Below are 18,447 nucleotides of genomic sequence, written 5' to 3'. Positions count from 1 at the left end.
TTAACTGTGGTAGAGGAGGGAGCTTGGGACCCACCACCCTGTGTGGAGTTTTGGGGCCCTGAGGAAGATTTCTCTTTTGCTTTATCCCCACCCTTCTCTTGAGGCTTGGTGGTATCTTTCTTTTGGTCACCACCCTGATTTTTAGGCCTAATCCTGGTCCTGACCCATTTATCTGCCCTCTTTCCCAATTCTTGGGGAGAGGTCAAATCTGAGTCTACCAGGTGTTGATGGAGAAGCTGGTTCTGACAATTACTAAGGATCTGCTCCCTCATAATCAAGTTGTACAATCCTGTATAGTCCTGCACCTTGCTGCCATTTAACCAACCTTCCAAAGCCTTAGTGGCACAATCCACAAAATCAGACCAGTCCTGTGTCTGTGTCTTCTGGGTGTCTCTGAACAACAACCTATATTGCTCAGTGGTTAAGCCAAACCCATCTATCAGAGCACTCTTCAGGACTTTGTAATTGTTTGCATCCTCATCACTGACTGTGAGGAGCTTGTCTCTACCTTTGTCAGAAAAGGAGAGCCACAAGATAGCTGCCCACTGACTTTGGGGTACCTGCTGTACTTTGCAGGCCCTCTCCAAAGCAGTCATCCATTTGTGGATGTCATCCCCATTCTGATATGGGGGGACTATCTTGCTTAGGTTTCTATGGTCATAAGACCTATCCCTATCTCTAGGAATGTTGCTGCCACCAGTGGGTTCTGACCCACACAATTTTTGCTCTCTAGCCAGAGCAAGCTTCTCTTTGGCAAGGGCAATTTCTTCCCTCTGAATCCTCAGATTAGCTTCCCTCATTCTGGCTTTATGCTCCTTTCTCTCAGGTGAAGTCATTCCCCTGTGAGAGGAAGCATTCGAGATGCTAGAGACATGGGAGTGGATGGATTCCCTTGAAGGGGATCTGTCCCTCCTGCTTCTCTGTGAATGTCTACTTGTGGGTCTGTATGGGGGGACCCCATGCAAACTCCCATGTAAACTTAAGTTAGCCTGGCTAAGTCTTCCTACTTGGCCCTGGCTGTCTACCTCTTCCTCTGAAGTCCCATCTGACTCATCTGTGGTGGGTAGACCCTTATCTACAGCTATGGCACCATCCCTGGCAGCTCTTTCAGCATCATAGGCCTCCAGAAGCTCCACTAGCTGTCTAAGGGTAGGGTTGGAACCCTGTTTTATTCCTCTGGAGGTACACAAATGTCTCATCTCCTGGAATGTTAAGGTATCATACCTAGAGGGGGTCTTCTGCAGACCTGCCCCTCCTGAGAGAGCATCTACTTGATCTCCTCCCAGAGGCATGATCTAGTGAGGGTGTGGTGTGTGCACCTACCTACACTAGTTGTTTCTACTAAACCTCTCTAGTAGTTGTAGTCAGGGTGTGTTACTCCCTTCAACCTACCACTACTAAGTCCAGTAGGACTTAAGTATTATAATCTATGTAATATGTACCTAGACAATATCTGTGTGATCTTGCGGAACCCACGAAGAACAAGGGACTTGCTTCTGGTGCAGACCAGGAAGGTCTGGGGTGCTTCTTTGCAGAGAAGCGGGAGCCAGTCTGGAGGAGCCAAACCAGCGCAGAAGATTTCAGGGAGCGTCGTCACAAAGGCCACTAGCCAGCGGGCAAGCAACCGGACAGACGCGGCAAGCAGGAAAATGCTGAAGGGCCCCACGCAGGACTCGTGGAGTGTGGGGGGGCTGGTCTTCGGTGCAGATGGTGCTTGGGGGTTGGGGCTTCTCAATCCCCGGTGCACAACTTCGAGGGTACCTCAGAAGCTGCGCTGTAAGTTACTAGCCACTTTTCCCAGGTAGCCGGTCCCACGTCGCTCGTCGCCTCCACGGATCTCAGCTCTGCTGCAGATGTGGATGAGGGTCGGAGAAGTCTGGAAATCAAGGCTCTGGTCGGGCTCTGCAGTCGGTTCCTCGTCGAACGTTTCACAAAGCAAAGGGTAGTCACTTGATGGTGCCTGTTTGCACAGGGTAGCCACTCCTTGGCTACAAGGGAGATTCTTCAGTCTTCTTCTTTCGTCGAATGTCGAAGGTCCAGAGTTTCTGTTCAGTTTTGCAGGTTCAGGATAATCTAGAGTCTTGAGGCCCAACTCCCACTCTTATACTAATCTGGGGGGCTGGGATACCTGCTAGGTCACGCCTTATGGGTGGGACCTGGGAGGGGGTGGTTACACCCACTTCCCTTTGTCCAGTTTCGCGCCAGAGCTGGGGCTGGAGTGCCCCAGCGCCGGTTTGAACTGGACTATGCAAGGAACACCTTGTGTGCCCCAGGCATGTCTCATTCCTTTCAGCCCACCCTGCCCCAATACACTAAAGGCTGTCTGGGGAGGTGCTAGCACCTCCCCAAGCAGGAAACCTATTGTCCAGGCCTCCCTGGCTGGGATCACTCCCAGCAGCAGGAGGTCAGACTTGTGTCTGTGGCAGCAGCATCCATTTTGTGATGCTGAGGCTTTGGTTAGAGATAAACAGCAAAGTAGGATTTTAACATGTCTCTCCCTCTAGAAGGGAGGAATAATATCCTCATCACCAGAAATGGTATGGGGGTATTATTCCAAAGTGTTAGACACCTTACACGACATGTTTTGATAAAGCCAAACCATAGCTACCATAACCGTTTAAGATTATAAGGCACTTTAAGAGTATATGGTAGGCTATATCATAGAACAGCTATAAGGACATGGTTCCGAAAGCTGCAGACAGGCTCAGCTCATGCTAGAGCACCATCTCACATGTTACCAAGCACTCTGCCTCCAGGATTGTTAAGGCCTGCCATAGGAGTGACTGATAGGTACACATGTGTCTATATATAAGGGTAGATATAGGCATACTATATCTAAGCAAGGGGTGATTACACGACCTTGCCCCAGCTGAGTGATCAGCCAGTTGTGTCTGATTGGAAGGCCAGACCAGGGGTGGCATAATACATGCTGCAGCCCCTGGGAGGCCTAGGGTACACCTATGCCCTGGGTACCTAGGGTACACTGTACAGGGTCCAATAAGGTGATCCTTACCAATTGGTTATGTACCTAGGGTACATGGAGTCCATTTTACAGAGAGAGCAGACAGCCTGAGACCCTGAATGGCAGGATCTCAGGCCAACTAAGTCGAAAAACCAGCTAGACACTAGGCAAAAAGTTGGGGGTAACCATAGTCAGATATCCACCTTCCTACAACCTCCCTTGGCAGTTTCTGTTGCATAAAAGGTTCCATGGGGGGGACAAACAGCAGGGGTGACTAGACACCCCTGCCAAGTACCACGGTGTATTTAGAAGGAAGGAGAGTGATTAGCCCATTTAGACTTGTGCTGTGGGTTGAGTTTAAAGTATTTTGATACAGTGAATGCGAAGGGCAAACCCGAAGTGGTGCAGGACCTCAAAGAGGTCCTCTTGCCGAATAGTATTGAATGCTTTTCCCAGATCTAAGCTGAGCACCGCAGCTCTGCCCAGATTGGAGGGGCCTCCCCATTATATGATATAACTGGCAAAGGTTCGGAGAGGTATTTCTGCGAGGTATGAATCCAATCTGATTTGGATGTATGATTTGAGGAAGGACTGAGAGGATACGGGAAGCAAGGATCTTGCCTAGTAATCTTATAGTCCGATTTAATAATAGCTCCAGGCCTATTAGAGGGATGATGAATCATTGGAGGGTCGTCCTGGCTTCCATATGGGGACAAGTATAGCCTTTCTCTTGGATTATGGAAGGATACTGTCACTTAAGGATGTTGCGTACAGTTCCAGTGCCATCGTTATTCATCTCAAAATAGTTGTTGATACAGGATGCCAACGAGTCTCTGTAAGTGTGGGGTTCGTCCAGGGTAGAACCTTGGAGCCGCCGAGTTGGAATAGGAAACAACTTTTTTCTCCATCACAATGTAGACACCAGAGGGCTATGGTATGAAATAAGCCTTCCCAAGTAATCAGATTGGGAAAAGGAAGGGCAGATATGTGACCTGCAGACAATGCTATCGAGGCACACCTGAAGGTCCTGCAGGGGATGAGTAGGAAGAATATAGGCGGAGGCTGGGGTTATGCCGCCACCAGACCTCAGCTAATGTCCAATGATACAGCCAGTCTCTTAAGGAACGGACATTAGCTGTTGTTGGGACTTGTGGTAATGGTTGATAAGATTTGTCTAGGCCTGTGTCTAAGATTGCATTGAAGTCTCCATTAAGGATCCAATGAAGATGAGCCGAGGGTCTAGAAACCCAGAGTCTAGTATGAAATACTGGTAGTTTCGCGTCTGGAGCGTGGACCTAGGGGTGTATCATTAAAAACTCCTCCACTAACACAAATTTACCCTCAGCGTCTGTAATTGATGAGTGTGCTGAAAATGTAATCCCTGCACGGATCCATATAGTCACTCCTCCGGCATAAGATAGGCTCAGTATCCACTGGAGGATACCGACCCCCGCCAGCATTTCTGGAGTCATGAGCACTCCACCAAAAGGAAATGTTTCTCCTGTAAAAAGGAGATCTGCACCCCATTGCAGGTTAAAAAGGAGTGTATTTTGTGACGGCGACTAAGCGTGTACATCCCTCATATGTTCCAAGTGATTAGCCTATAAGCGGAAGAGTGCAAGACGAAGGAGTTGCGTAAGCATCAATGTCTAGAATTGATAAGTGCTTGCTGACAGTGGGTTAGTAATGCAGATAGTTTGCCTCAGCCCCTAGTTGCATAGCACTCAAAGTGGTGGGTAGGACTCAACTGTGAAATTGATGGGAAAACAACAAAACCTGGCAGCCAGCAAACAACTGGACACCCAAACTGGAACATAAACAGTTGGTTCTGAGCTGGGAGCGTGAGCCTGGCTGGGGGGCACCTGGTTTAGCAAACAGTTGAATAGGCCAGCCCGGTAGAGCTCCTTCAAGTCCTGGATGGGGGGTAGGAAGGGTGGAAGCGGACCCCGACCAAAGGAATGGGGGAAGTGTCTATTGAGAACAAAGTGAAGTGAGAAACAAGAATGCAGACCCCTTCAGTTGCAGGTTGATTAGAAAGAATCCGGATGTATGATAATACAACGCGATAATTTAGATTGTGGTACATTACATAGCTGTTTTTACAACGCAAGTTGTTACAACGACTTGCGCTGGAGGGCGCTGGACTAAAGAATAGTATAATTTACTATTCCAACTCCAGCCTACGTAACAGTTGGGAAGGTGTTGGAATAGTAAATCACACTATTCCTTAGCCTAGAGCGCCATCCAGCGCAAGTCATTGTAACGACTTGCGTTGTAAAAACAGCAATGTAAATGTATTGTGGTATTTTGACCGCGTTGTAAAGGTCATTTTCCAAAGAATCCAGCAGTCAGTAGTAAAGTTGGTGATTCCAGGGCACAGTCTCCACTTTAGAGGAGGTCATCTGTCATTTGGGGGGGTTACCAATGGCGGGGAAGCTTAGTAGTCCAGGGGGCCCAGTGAGAAGGATAAGCGCCTTCGTCTGATGGTTATGAGTCAAAGAGAGGTGGAGCAGTGTCCCTAAATGTGTTTGCTGTTGCTAAGGCACCCATTCTGCTGTCGCAAGACGGCTCCAGAGAGGGCACTGAAGAGGAAGCTGTCGGCCCCATAACCCTGGGGCCCCGGCTGAAGCGGCGGGCTCCCCAGCCATGGGCTTGTCTGACAGAGTGCACAGAACACTGTGAGGCAGAGTTGTCCCCTTCAGCCCAGTACCACGTGGCCTCTGGCTCAATGAGAAAGAACGTTTACCTAACACCCGTGACTCTGAGCTTTCTCTTGAAGCCCAAGAAAGAGGCGTGTTGTTTAACCACAAGGGTATTATCTGAGAATAGCAGTATCACCCTGCTTTCAAATTCGATGCACCCTGCCTAACAAGCTGCCTACAACACTTTGTCCCTGTGCAACAGGCAGGGAAGGAAGGTCTGGGGGGGGGGGGGGAGTCCGCTGTGCCCTCCATCCCCTCCAGTAGTCTACTTGGAGATTATTCCACATAGAGTGGCCTTCTGCATCCTCTGCTTGGACCTCCAGGAACCACAGACGTTTGGTCAGATCCTGGAGCAGGAGGTGATGATCCCGAACAGCTGGGACCAACTCTGCTAAGGTCGACTCTATTTGGGACACTCTCTCCGCTAGTTTCCTGAGATCCGCTCGGAGGGAACCAACATCAGTGGAGTCTACCTTGGCCTCCAGAGCTGCTTGGGAAGAATTGTCATATTTATCCGAGTATATCTGCGGTGTGGTCTCATAAAAAGCTTGCCAGGATTCACTGACAGTGCTCACTGATTTAGTCAACCCCATGTCTGCTAGTAGTAAGTGGTGAGATGTCAGGGAGATAAGTCCTCTAGATATGCAATTAAAAACACAGGCCTGCTTAAAGCACCTCAGGACTCACAAGAGAGTGCACGATGGAAGCCTCACAAGGATGCAGGACAAGCAGCCCTGGAAGCAATGCTTGGATGGGAAGATGGCTCAATCTCTGGAATACATCATACCTTGCAATACCTTGCACTGTATGAGGTTGGGAGATGTCTCAAATACTCCCAGGGAGATGGGCAGGAGCAAGGGTACAGGCCTGGTAGCACCGGGCTCTTCAACGGTGATCCATGTGAGTCACCACGCATTGGTAGATGAGCACAGTCCCTGGAGGGAGGGAGTGGAAGGTCGACTACCTTGTTGCAAGAGTCCAGTTGGAGAAATAGGTTAGTTAAAAAGTACCTCAAATGCTGGGCCTCTTTATTGAGAGCTGATACAGTGCTAATCAGGAGCAATCACTGTCATCACCCAATGCAGGAGCTCCCCTCATGAGATGGAGGGTGCCCGCAATCCTGCTGAAGTAGGGAGGAGCTGGAAAGGGCCTGGTCATTCAACCTGCTGTGTTGCGAAGGTGCCCTTCAGCTCCTGTCCAGTGGGTATGTATGCAGGACACAGGTGAGGGCGCTACCTTCAGAAGTAGAACACAACAACAGGGGCTTGGGACGTTGTTAGCTCCATCGGGATACCCCTCAGATAGGGAACCGGTCTGCAGGTGCCTACCTTGAGTTCTGCAAGGGGATCCTTCTGACCCATTCAGCTGTTTCTGGGGGCCCGGGAGGTATATGGGCAACATCTCGCACAGGGTTGCAGTCATGGCTTGGCATGCAGCACTCTCGATCTGGCCCACCTCCGGTATTGCTGGCGGGGTCACCAGGAGGCGAGCCCAGGCATGCAGGAGCAGAGTCTAAGAAAGAGTAGAAAACGCCAATCTAGCACTCCGGGTGCCGACTATCTCTGTGCCGTCTCTCCGGGTGGTGCGCCCGCTGCTTCACTGGCCCAGAGGAGGCCAATCCAGCCCCCTTCCATGGTGTCTCCAAGCCAGCAAGGGTATGTACAAGCCATGCTGGTTCTAGTCCGTGGCCGAGGAAGAGGCCGTCAGCCACAGGACGGGCCTCTGAGTATGTAAATACCATCCCAGTCCTTTTTTGCCAGGCGTCGCAGACTCCATCAGTAAGTCCGATATTGTCTCGGTTGTTTTTATGGGCCTTGGAGAAAGGATGCTTAGCAATCGCCCCAGGGACTTGGTCGGATAACGAAGTGGCCACCGGGAGCGGTTTCGAAACTCGACTGACATGTTCACCTCTCTGGCCGCGCCCCACTTTGTGCTTTTTTGGCACTATTTGTACTTAAACCTAGCCTAATTGGTGTCCTTTTGTTTATTCAACATTACTCTATTTTTCTAAATTTGTTTTTGGAATTTTATTATTTTCTATTTAAACTGTGTTACTGTTATGGTACTGAATACATACTTTACACATTGCCTCAATGTTAATCCTGTCTGCTCTGTGCCATAGCTACTGGGTGGTTAAGCTCAGGTTAATTTGGTGACTGTAAGGGTTCACCCTGACAAGGAGTGTGATTATTACCTGTAAATAGCTACCTACCCTGCTTGACTAATAACCCAGCTTCTCATAATCAGAGACTGTAAAGCTGTGAAATATTTAATTTAACTACTAAGCTCAGTCCATATCACCTAACACAATTTTAGAATATAGAATTTATGAATTGTACAATTATTAAAAGTCTTTGCAACAACTCATCAAAAATGCATAAAAATTGAGCAACCTAACACAGAGTGGGGGCTCTTCCTCTAAGGTGGAGGAGCGCCGCCCCACTCCTTTTCAGCAGTGTAAAAAAGGAAAACTAAAATGATAATAACGATGTTATTATCATTTTATTTTCCCCTGCTGAAGCAGTTTTGCGGGGCGAGGCTGCTCTGCTCACAGGGAGCAGGGGAAGAAGTGGTGTGCACACTGTAAGTGGGCATGACGGTTTGGCCAGCTGTCTTGGGCTGGCCAAACAGTCATGCACGATTCGCATGTTCTTCACCCAGGCTGTATTTCAGTCTGGTGGAGAACGTGCACAGACTCCCACTGCCTGTCTGAGCACCGAACCACGGTGCTTAGACCAATCAACCCCGCGTGCAGAATTGTGATTGGCTCAGGGGAGCCTGTGTGCTTCTATTCCGGCTGGGAGAGAGGACGGAGGAGGGACGCGGTTAAGTAAGTTTATTTTTTCGCCAACACCCCCCGACCCCCTCCTGCCAATCATTGCCAGCCACTGCTGCAAACACCTGTATTTATTGTGTGACATATATATGAAAACACTAATGAAATGTAAAAAAACATATCATGAGAATGCCATCCTGGGCCAAGATGCAGTGGCACCAATTGAAAATGGCGTTTCCAGGAGAAGAGCTGTCACTATCCCTGGAGCTCGCATCATTCAGAAAGTGCTAGCCGTTCAACTCTTCCAGTGGGGGCAATTAACCCCTTTGCTTGTTTTTTATTCTTGAATTTCTCTGCGCGACCGTGAAATCTGGTCAATTGTGCAGGTGACAATTCACACAAAAAAATGCATGAATTTTAATGTAAATACACCATAAATCATCTATTTGTCTTCTTGCAGCACCTCATTTTTTTCTCCCTTGATGAAACCCCCTAATATAGTACCTACAATCTACATGTGACCTAGTGAATTTTAAAATAAAAAAATGGTTGTGGCATGCATTTATTTGTGAGAGTTCCTTTAGCAAAGACTATGCCTAAAAGCGTGTCAAAGTGTGTGTTAAATTATTCTCTTATCTCTCCTCAACTCTTATTTCTGTGTTTTTGTCACAGATAACAGTAGATCCATACAAGCGCTCGAGGACCAGCTGGAAAAGGGATCATTGATGACCTGTATGAATGCCATACCACAGCAATCTGGCCGTGAAGAACCATTGCACGCGGAGGCGACTGCGCCACTGTTCATCCCAGTGGCTATCCAGTGCAGCACGAGCAACAGTGAAAGCACTGACCACGCCTTCCCACTGCCTGCCACGGACCTGGGATCTGCCATCCTTGTGACCACAAAAACCCTGCAGAGTTCAGTGGACATCGCAATGGAAAGTGCAGTACGGTAGCTGCCTGGCTTTGGTGGTGGAAGAGTCAGTGTGTAAAAGATTTAGAAAACCAGCTCTAAACAACTAAATTCCCACCCTTCGGAATCTCAGCAGTCCAATCTTGAGCCTTTTATTGGAATTGTCTTGCAGTGCTGTGACTCGGTGCTCCAAAATATGGTGCTTTGTTGTGCATAAACCACCTCTGTTTGACACTAACAGATTCATCTCTAACAGTTGAGCACACCGCTTGACCACAGAACTTCAGAGCAAATATTCTCTTTGTATGTATGAGAACCTCTATTGCTCAAATGCGACCATGGGGCAACAGAGCACTGACAATATAGGGAAACCGCATACCAAGATTGGGAAGCTAACGAGGGTGGTTGATGGGATGTGGTCAGGATTGGTTCCTTGTGGCGAAGAAGGGGGAGTTTGCAGAGGGGAGGGATATGGCGAGTTGAGTGTTTCGAAGGCACGATTTGAGTTAGTCGTTTGTAAGGCGCTGTTTGAAGAGTAGGTAAAATGATCTGACTTATGCGGCAGCTCACACGTCACACCATGTGGAAGAAATAGAAAGGTCCTATTAACAGTGCCTCTGGTGTGCTGTCATTGTTTGATGTTCTGCTGTTTGAAGACAGTGGCATTGGGAGTGAAAATGTACATAAACAGAATCGTGTTTTGACATTTAATTTAATCCTTGCAACAGTATTAACCTTGTATTTTCCCTGAATGAACGTTCTTATGTCAGGATTCTGCCATCATGCCACTAGATGTCACTCACAAGGGCCCTTTGCAAATCTGCTTTTACATCTGTATAGGACAACATACACATCAACACTTACCATATTTCGTTTCACTTCACCTTTTAGTCCAGGTTTCTGTTCCACTTCCCTGATGCATTATGGTCCTTGTAGTTCCCTCTGCCTTCAGACCTTCCTAGATCATGTTTTGGTGGTGGTTTCCTGTTCAAAAGCTTGGTTCCTGGAACCTACAGTTTTCGTGACACCTCAATATCTGAATACTGGACTTTTCTCTTTCTTGGCTCCGATACACACTCTGTTTCATTCTTTCTTATTTCCTGTCTTGTGTTCCCTGGTTCCCCTGGTCTTCCCTTTACCAAGTCTCAGTTCAGTCTTCCCTTCATTGGTGGTTAACTGATTCCTTGCATCTGGTTTATTTCTTGCACCTGGCTCTCTACCTGCACCTGTGCTCCTCCCCCGAGCTGCGGGCTATTTCAGCCCTGTGTGCACAGAGTGCACCGGCTTGCAACAAACTTTTTTTTTTTAATACTTTTTTATTGCAAGTAAAGCAAACACAAAAGCAATGACATTAAACATTACACATTGTTGCATCAATACATATGTATACAGTAGCAATCCCCGGAAACCCGGAATCTCCCCATCCACCTCCCATCCATATATGGGGCAGCAGCAAAGTCTATGGGGCTCTGTCACAAAACATCATGACTGGTAACTACAATTGGAGCACATATTTCACCCTGATAGTCATTCCATTTCCCCAAATGTTGGTACATTTATTCGGACAGCTCCTACTTCCATAGACCACTCTTTCTGCTAGCATGCACCAATCCATGTCTCTATTCCAATCATTCGGGTGTGGCGCTAGCTCCCCGCCCACAATCACCCTATATTGCCTTTAGCCACCATCAACTCCAGTGTCCTATAGAACTGGTCCATATGGGTAAGGTCAGTTGTGCCCCATACATTTAAGAGGCACCTCTTCGCAGATACCCCCATGTAGCTCCCACAGATAGTATTTAAACAGGCAACCACTGACTCCTAACACTGCTGAAGCAACGGGCAGCACCACATCGTGTGAAAAAGCGTCCCCTCCCGGACACATTTTGTAGGACACAGTGTGGTCTCTGTCCTGCCCATCTTCGCCATAGTTGTGCATGCATTATAGCATCTATGTAGGATTTTTAGTTGCACTAGGCAGAACCGTGATCTTATGGCCATCTCCCTAGGGGACGCCAACGCATCGGGCCACTCATTGTCCTCCAAACCCTCAAGCTCATGCTCCCAGGGCTCCCGCAAAGGAGCCAATGTATGAGGGCATTTATTTATCAATTTACGATAGGTGAGGGAGATCCCCTTCCTGGGCATGTGTTTGTCTAATAATCGATCTTCGAACGGGGACGATTCTGGGAGTTCTTCGCCCCCTGGCAGTGCCTTCTGCAAGGCATGGCGTATTTGTAGATAACGGTAGGTTTCAGTGGACGCAAGTTGGTACTCGTTTTGCGAATCTGTCAATGAAATCATCGCACCTTGTGCCCACAGTTCTCCCACCTTAGGCCAATTAGATCCCACTTATTGAAGCCCTTTTGTTTAGCAAGTAAACCCAGATGTGCAGTGTCCCACAAGGGAGTAACCCATGTAATCTTGCCTCGCCAACCCAGCGCATTCTGTGCGGTGTGCCAAAGAGGTAGTGCGAATGCGGTAGGACTAGGGAAGGAGTTGGTGCGAGTTCCCCCATTGGTTTTTGAGTCTCCTCATCCATAGTCGTGTCCTTGCTGTTGTGATCCATGGCATGCCTTTTGATTTAGTTTCTATCTGTTGTGTTTGTGCCTCCTTTTTTCTGTGATTACCATTGTTTACTGTTCCTGATCTATCCTGTTGCATGTAAACTCCTTGTTTTACATTCTGTGTATTCCAGTCCTAAACCTGTTTTTTATCCCAGTCCTGCTTTTTTGAGCCCAGTTTCTGTGTCTGTGTTTTCTTGCCTTAAGTCTCTGCATTCAAGTCCAGAACCTGACCTGTATTTCAGTTCTGCCCCTGACTTTGATTCCAACCCCTTTTTAGGTCGAGGACCGTCCGGTCTGCCGAAGGCAGAACCGGAAGTCGGAGATTTAATGTTTCTGAGAGTGGCTCCTTAGCCCGCCTCTCTTTTTGCCTCTCCTCCATTGGCTGGCTTCCTAAACGGAGGCCAGCCATTGGAGGAGAGAGCCGTCCCTCCAGATAGGCTCCGTCTTTTTCAGATTCGGGGGCGTTTTCCGTGCTGTTCTTTCCACTTTTTAGCCACGCCCTTTTAGAACAGCAGGAACACGCCCCCGAATCCGAAAAAGTTTCGAAGCTTCCATCCGCCATTATTTTGCTGTTGTCTGGCCGTGAGGATCCATCCGTCCGGCGCCGTGTTGTTGTGCTGGTGGCGGCGCTGCCGGGGCAGGCTCCAGTTCGACGAACAGGGATCCGCACTGTGCTTTGGACGCATTTCCTCCTTGTGCCTCCGGAGCTGCCATTTCCCCGGACTCGCAGTGATCCCGCCGGAGATGGTGTTGGTTACAGACTCCCACGCTGGCTCCTGCGTGGTGTCTCCGGTTCAGGCAGTGTTCCAACTGTCTATGTTAAGCTTCGGGGCTTTACCACGGTCGACCGGACCGTGGTAAAGCCCCGTGTCCCAATGTTAGACCTTGGCCTACCCGTGACGTGACACAGAGTAAATCTTTCCCTTCACTAGCTTCAGTGTCTAGGGTCACGGTGCGGCCCTGCCCATCTGTGCTCTGTTTGATTTGTGATATCTGCTGTCAGAAAGGGCACTTAGACAAAAGGAATGACTAATTGCACATTAATTTCTAACAGGTACAGTAAGCCTTTTGAATGTTAGTCTCACGTTTCTCATTATCGTTATTGTCTTCGACGGCTGCATTTGTAAACCGAAGTTATATGCACTGGTCGATAGGTTATCAATGAATGGACTGCACCTTTCCTGATTTTGTCCTTACCAGCTCCAGTTTTCCAAATATTTAAATGTCCATTTCCCACTCTTTAAATCAAACAAGCCGGACGGTATATTTTCGCAACTATCAAAAGCCACCTCACGTCCTCTGTAACGTTATTTAGGACTATCGTATGTTTTTTACCCAGTTGCATTATCTATGCATTCTAGATCTTGTAAGTCTATACGTATATGGTGACATTCCAAGTCCCAGAATGCAGAGCGTTTGGCTGTAAAGCCAGGATTGGCTGAATATGCCAGAAATGGCACGAGCCTGCTTGGAATTCTATTAATGTCAGCCAAGTTAAGTGTTCAACACGCTTTCTGCAGCTTACGCACACAGCAGTGAGATTTGCAGGCCTTAAATTACATGTGCTTGGTGTGGTTTCTTTCATTCAGACAGATGGGGGCACTCACATAGTACCACTCTATGCACCCCTTGACTCAGTGATCATGCGGGGAATGTGGGGGTGTCAATGAAATGGGTTAGTGCTTTAGGCTTTCTTCAGAACAGTTCAGCGAGCATGCTCGTCATTCTTTCTTCATTAGACTCATCAAAATACACAATTCCCTTTGAAAGCAACCAACACTTCTCTCAAATACAGCCAGGTGCGTTTTTTTCCACCTGCATAGCGGAAAGCTTCTCTGCGCGCGCAATATATCTGTTTTTCACGAGAAGTTGATTTAACAGTACACGTTAAACGTGGCATAAAATCCCTGGATTGATTGTAGTAACATACGTAGTTTATTGGTTGCCGGTCATGAAGGAACACGAGTTTATATAGTGTGGCATTGCACAGTCGATTATTGCACAAAGAGCACCCCCGAACTGCCGCTGAACATTTGACAAGCTGTTAATATGCACAAATGCGCTATAGACATAATGACACTCACCAGTTGGTGCAAGGCGGGCTGGAGTTATCCATTGTTTTAGTCCATGGCTTAAACCAAGTGATATTACCAGCTGCCTCGCTCCATAGGTTTTCGGGTTCCTGCACGGAAGCCCGGAACACCTGGTCATAGCTGGCCTGCAGGCAGTGACGGCTCAAGAGAGAAAAGTTCCGAAAGCAGGGACCAGGTGGAGCAGAACACAGCGGTCACAGCACGGGAAACCCCAAGGATCTTGGCGGCTGAGTCCGAGGAAGACGACCCGGCTGCTGTGTTGCACTCGTAAAAGTCAAACATTCAGGCTCCTGCGCATATGGGGGCATATTATCAAGAAACGGCGTTAAAATTATCGCCGCTTTAGCGGCAGAAAACTGCCGCTAAAGCGGCGATAATGGGCTCGATAATATGCCGCAGAGAATTCCAATAGAAGCCCATGTTCTGGTGTCAACATGGGCTTCTATTGGAATCCTCTGTGGCATATTATCAAGCCCATTATCGCTGCTTTAGCGGCAGTTTTCTGCCGCTAAAGCGGCGATAATTTTAACGCCGTTTCTTGATAATATGCCCCTTAATTCCGTGTACAGTTTCAACTTAGTGCGTGCTACAGACGTGGTACTTTTTTCTGCATATCTGTGCGAGAAGAGACGTTTTGGAAAGTTCACGCGGGTGAAGTATGTTTTCATTTTCGCTTTGGACCTCTTGCTGCACACTCCTGTGCTCCCGCACTCGAAGTGGTGGTGTCGGTTACTATGAAGTATGGTGCTGGCAGAAAACCCCGGCCTGGAGTACAGAATGTTTGCAGTTCCTGGACTCCAGCTGTAACTGATAAACTAAAGTCACATTTTTTTCTGACTTTGAGAAACATCAGCGCTTCTAACCCGAGTACTCGGAGTGTAGCAGAAAACTGGGAGAGAAAATGGTGGACATCTTGAAAAGAAGCGTAGCACGATATTTACACTGAATCTAAAACAGACATTGGCAAAGCCTATAGGTCTGGTCTTCATAGCTGGTGCAATAGTTATTTAAAAAAAAAAACGGTTGCAAGACATTCCCATAAAAATAAAAGAAAATATGCTGTCACGCAAATGTGGCCACCTTATGCTTGCAGTCAACATTTTAAATACAAAAAACATACTCGGAAGAGGCTGCATTTTTATTTTTAAATAAGTCTTTCTGTTGCAACATGTTTATTATTATTTTTTATCAAGGAATCAAGACTAAATTGCCACCTAACCCAGCACTCAAATTGCAGGCAACTGCAATGTTAGTATGTCACTTAAACATTTTATAGCATACATTTTATAAAGGAGTGCAACCAAAACAAATAGCTGGTATTTCAAATTAATAGGAAAAATAAACAAAATAAAAACCATGCTTTGAACCACTTTGCAACTGGGGTGAAAGGAACTATTTTTATGCAGAGGTGAAGAATGTTTACAGGCTTTGTGCAGTCACTCTGAACTAGGCCTTGGTGGTGAACTCCGCTCTGTTTGCGGAGTTTTCTGCTTCCGCACGTCGCGGAGCACAAGGAGTTGCGAAAAACTTTTCCTCGCTAATGCTCGCCAGCGTTATGTTGGCGAGTGAGGAAAATCAAACGCTAGACTACTTTCCAGCGAGATTTCTCAACAAGGGCGGTTGCGGATGGCCGTGACCGCTCGTGTTGAGAAGCCATCCATTTGTGTTGAGAAGCTATCCATTCGCGTTGAGGAAGCTGATGCTCGAGTAGAAAATCTACTTGAGCGGCAGAGAGAAGCAGTGCCCTCTTGCACTGCGCATGGTGCCGTTTGCGCTGATTTTTTAGCACGGGGCAAAGACGCAGTGCTAACAATCAGCGTGAATGGCGCTACCTAAAGTAGCGTAACCTAGTATAGCACGGCAGAGGTTTTTGAACACTTCACAGAGTTCCCCTCTCTGCGAAATCCACCCAGGCCTACTCAGAACAAAGGGAGCACATGGGTAAATTGGGCTGACACATTGCTCTGAGCAGAATGCTGTGGTGGGCAGTTCCAGGTGTCCTAATTGTGTTAATAAGTTACATGTTTGAGTATGTAAGGTTGCTGATGGAACTCAGAATTTCTTTAACCCGCCTCTCTTTTTGGCTCTCCTCCATTGGCTGGCTTCCTAAACGGAGGCCAGCCATTGGAGGAGAGAGCCGTCCCTCCAAATAGGCTCCGTCTTTTTCAGATTCGGGGGCGTGTTCCGTGCTGTTCTTTCCACGTTTTAGCCACGCCCTTTTTCGAACAACAGCCCCCGAATCCGAAAAAGTTTCGAAGCTTCCATCCGCCATTTTTTGCTGTTGTCTGGCCGTGAGGATCCATCCGTCCGGCGCCGTGTTGTTGTGCTGGTGGCGGCGCTGCCGGGGCAGGCTCCAGTTCGACGAGCAGGGATCCGCACCGTGCTTTGGACGCCTTTCCCCTTGTGCCTCCGGAGCTGGCATTTCCCCGGACTCGCAGTGATCCCGCCGGAGATGGTGTTGGTTACAGACTCCCACGCTGGCTCCTGCGTGGTGTCTCCGGTTCAGGTAGTGCTCCAACTGTCTATGTTAAGCTTCGGGGCTTTACCACGGTCGACCGGACGTCTGTAGTCAAGATCGTTCTCAGAATTAAAGAGGCCCAGCCACAATTGCTTTAGAGGGGGAGCCCTGTGGCTATACCGCAAAGTCTGGTCGCCGTGTACTTTTAAGACCACTTATTGAAAGCGAACTTCATGCTCGGTTGATGTATCTTTTGAGGGCTGAATTTGGAGGGGGCGTGGCTTCAATGGCAGCAGTGGCACCAGGGCCCACTGAGCCCTTATTTGATAATTCATACAGCAGCTAGAGGGGAAAATTTCTTTCCTGTCAATGGGAACCTGATACAGTGGTTACGCTACCGTGATTGTTGCTGCCCCCTCTCTCCCCCGTGGGTGCCTAGTATCCCAGGCCGTCCCGCGCGCCCTGGTCTGAGATCACCTCTCTGCGATGCCCTTTGGTAAACGCGTGCACAGAGAGCGCGCTCGCCTGCAGATTACAGGGCTGAATACCCAGGCAGCTCTTCCACCAGCCTTTAAATTACACGTCTGTCGGGCAGCGCCGCAGGTCCAGACTGCTTCTGTGGGGGAGAGAGCGAGCTTGGGGAGGCGACTGCCTTTGGCGCAGAGCTCCCCACACAGCAGCACCAATATCGGGGCTCGCCCCTCACAAACTGCGCCAAGCGTGCTGGTGGCGGTATCCTGCTCAAAGAAACTATGACGTGCTGATTAATAAGAGCCATTTAAATCTAAGAACAAGCTCTTGTGTTTTCTTTTCACTTAAGGCCAGCATGTCAGTAAAGACAGTTTTGAATAAAATCGTGGATAGAATTCTACATATTTGCATAATAAAACGTCGTTGTTGCATCCCTCAAGCGCAATCCGTGAAAGACCGTAAATGTTCATTTTAAAGAGAAGACTTTTGGCTTTAAAGAGCGAGAAATCTGAGCTGTCAAACTTTCGGTGTTGCCTTGACAGCACGCGCTTGACAGGACTCCGGTGTACATGCCGCCCCCCCCCCTTAGTCCACACGCAGTGTCTGATAAACAAACCAAACAAAAAAAACATTATTTATATAAACAAGGCACTCCCTTTTTTATGGCAACCTATCTTAAGCTAAATCTAATGTTAACTTGTTTTTCATATAGCGCTCCATACTGCTTTATTACCGTTTTAGCGCTGTAAAAAATTGGAGTGCTATTAGCCAATGCATTTGTTCTCCCATTTACCAAACTAAGATGGATGGGTGGTCCTTGATGTGGCTGGAACTTGTGACCCAAAGAAATTTGTGTTTTAGCAGCGAACTTAACCCAGTGTGCCATCCACGTTATGTTGGCAGCGTGTCAGTGTCGAGCGAGTAAATCAATGTAGTTTTAAAAATAACTTACACCGATATCTTCTTTTCCAAGATTGCCCTTCAGTTTAATTGGAGTGTGGACATTTAAACTTTCAGAATCGTTGTCATTTATCAGGCTTGTATTTTCGATTCATATTGCTCTAAAACCTAAATCAATGGTATTCAAGAGCTCAGCTATCATACTGACGTATGCCATTCCAGCTCCTCTCTGCTGACCACATTTCTTTTACTTTTTATTATTTTCGTTTATGATACTTCAGTTTTTAGCCGTTTCTTGATAATATGCCCCTTAATTCCGTGTACAGTTTCAACTTAGTGCGTGCTACAGACGTGGTACTTTTTTCTGCATATCTGTGCGAGAAGAGACGTTTTGGAAAGTTCACGCGGGTGAAGTATGTTTTCATTTTCGCTTTGGACCTCTTGCTGCACACTCCTGTGCTCCCGCACTCGAAGTGGTGGTGTCGGTTACTATGAAGTATGGTGCTGGCAGAAAACCCCGGCCTGGAGTACAGAATGTTTGCAGTTCCTGGACTCCAGCTGTAACTGATAAACTAAAGTCACATTTTTTTCTGACTTTGAGAAAC

At 47.8% G+C, this 18,447-nt stretch overlaps 1 protein-coding gene across 10 annotated transcripts in view; it reads left to right on the top strand.

The window, feature by feature from the left end:
- Positions 1–10,061, top strand: part of CENPM (centromere protein M) — a 461,530-nt gene extending 451,469 nt beyond the window's left edge. For all 10 annotated transcript variants that reach the window (XM_085601089.1, XM_085601085.1, XM_085601082.1 and 7 more), the window contains one exon: positions 9,113–10,061. In XM_085601089.1, the coding sequence (XP_085457215.1) occupies positions 9,113–9,396 (284 nt within the window). In that variant the 3' untranslated portion in view covers positions 9,397–10,061. The remainder of the gene's footprint in view (positions 1–9,112) is intronic.
- The last annotated feature ends 8,386 nt before the right edge of the window (positions 10,062–18,447 follow it).

The sequence above is a fragment of the Triturus cristatus genome, chromosome 4_2, assembly GCF_964204655.1.
Source record: "Triturus cristatus chromosome 4_2, aTriCri1.1, whole genome shotgun sequence".
In the NCBI taxonomy this organism is placed as follows: Eukaryota; Metazoa; Chordata; class Amphibia; order Caudata; family Salamandridae; genus Triturus; species Triturus cristatus.
This window is presented reverse-complemented; position numbering and strand designations above follow the sequence as displayed.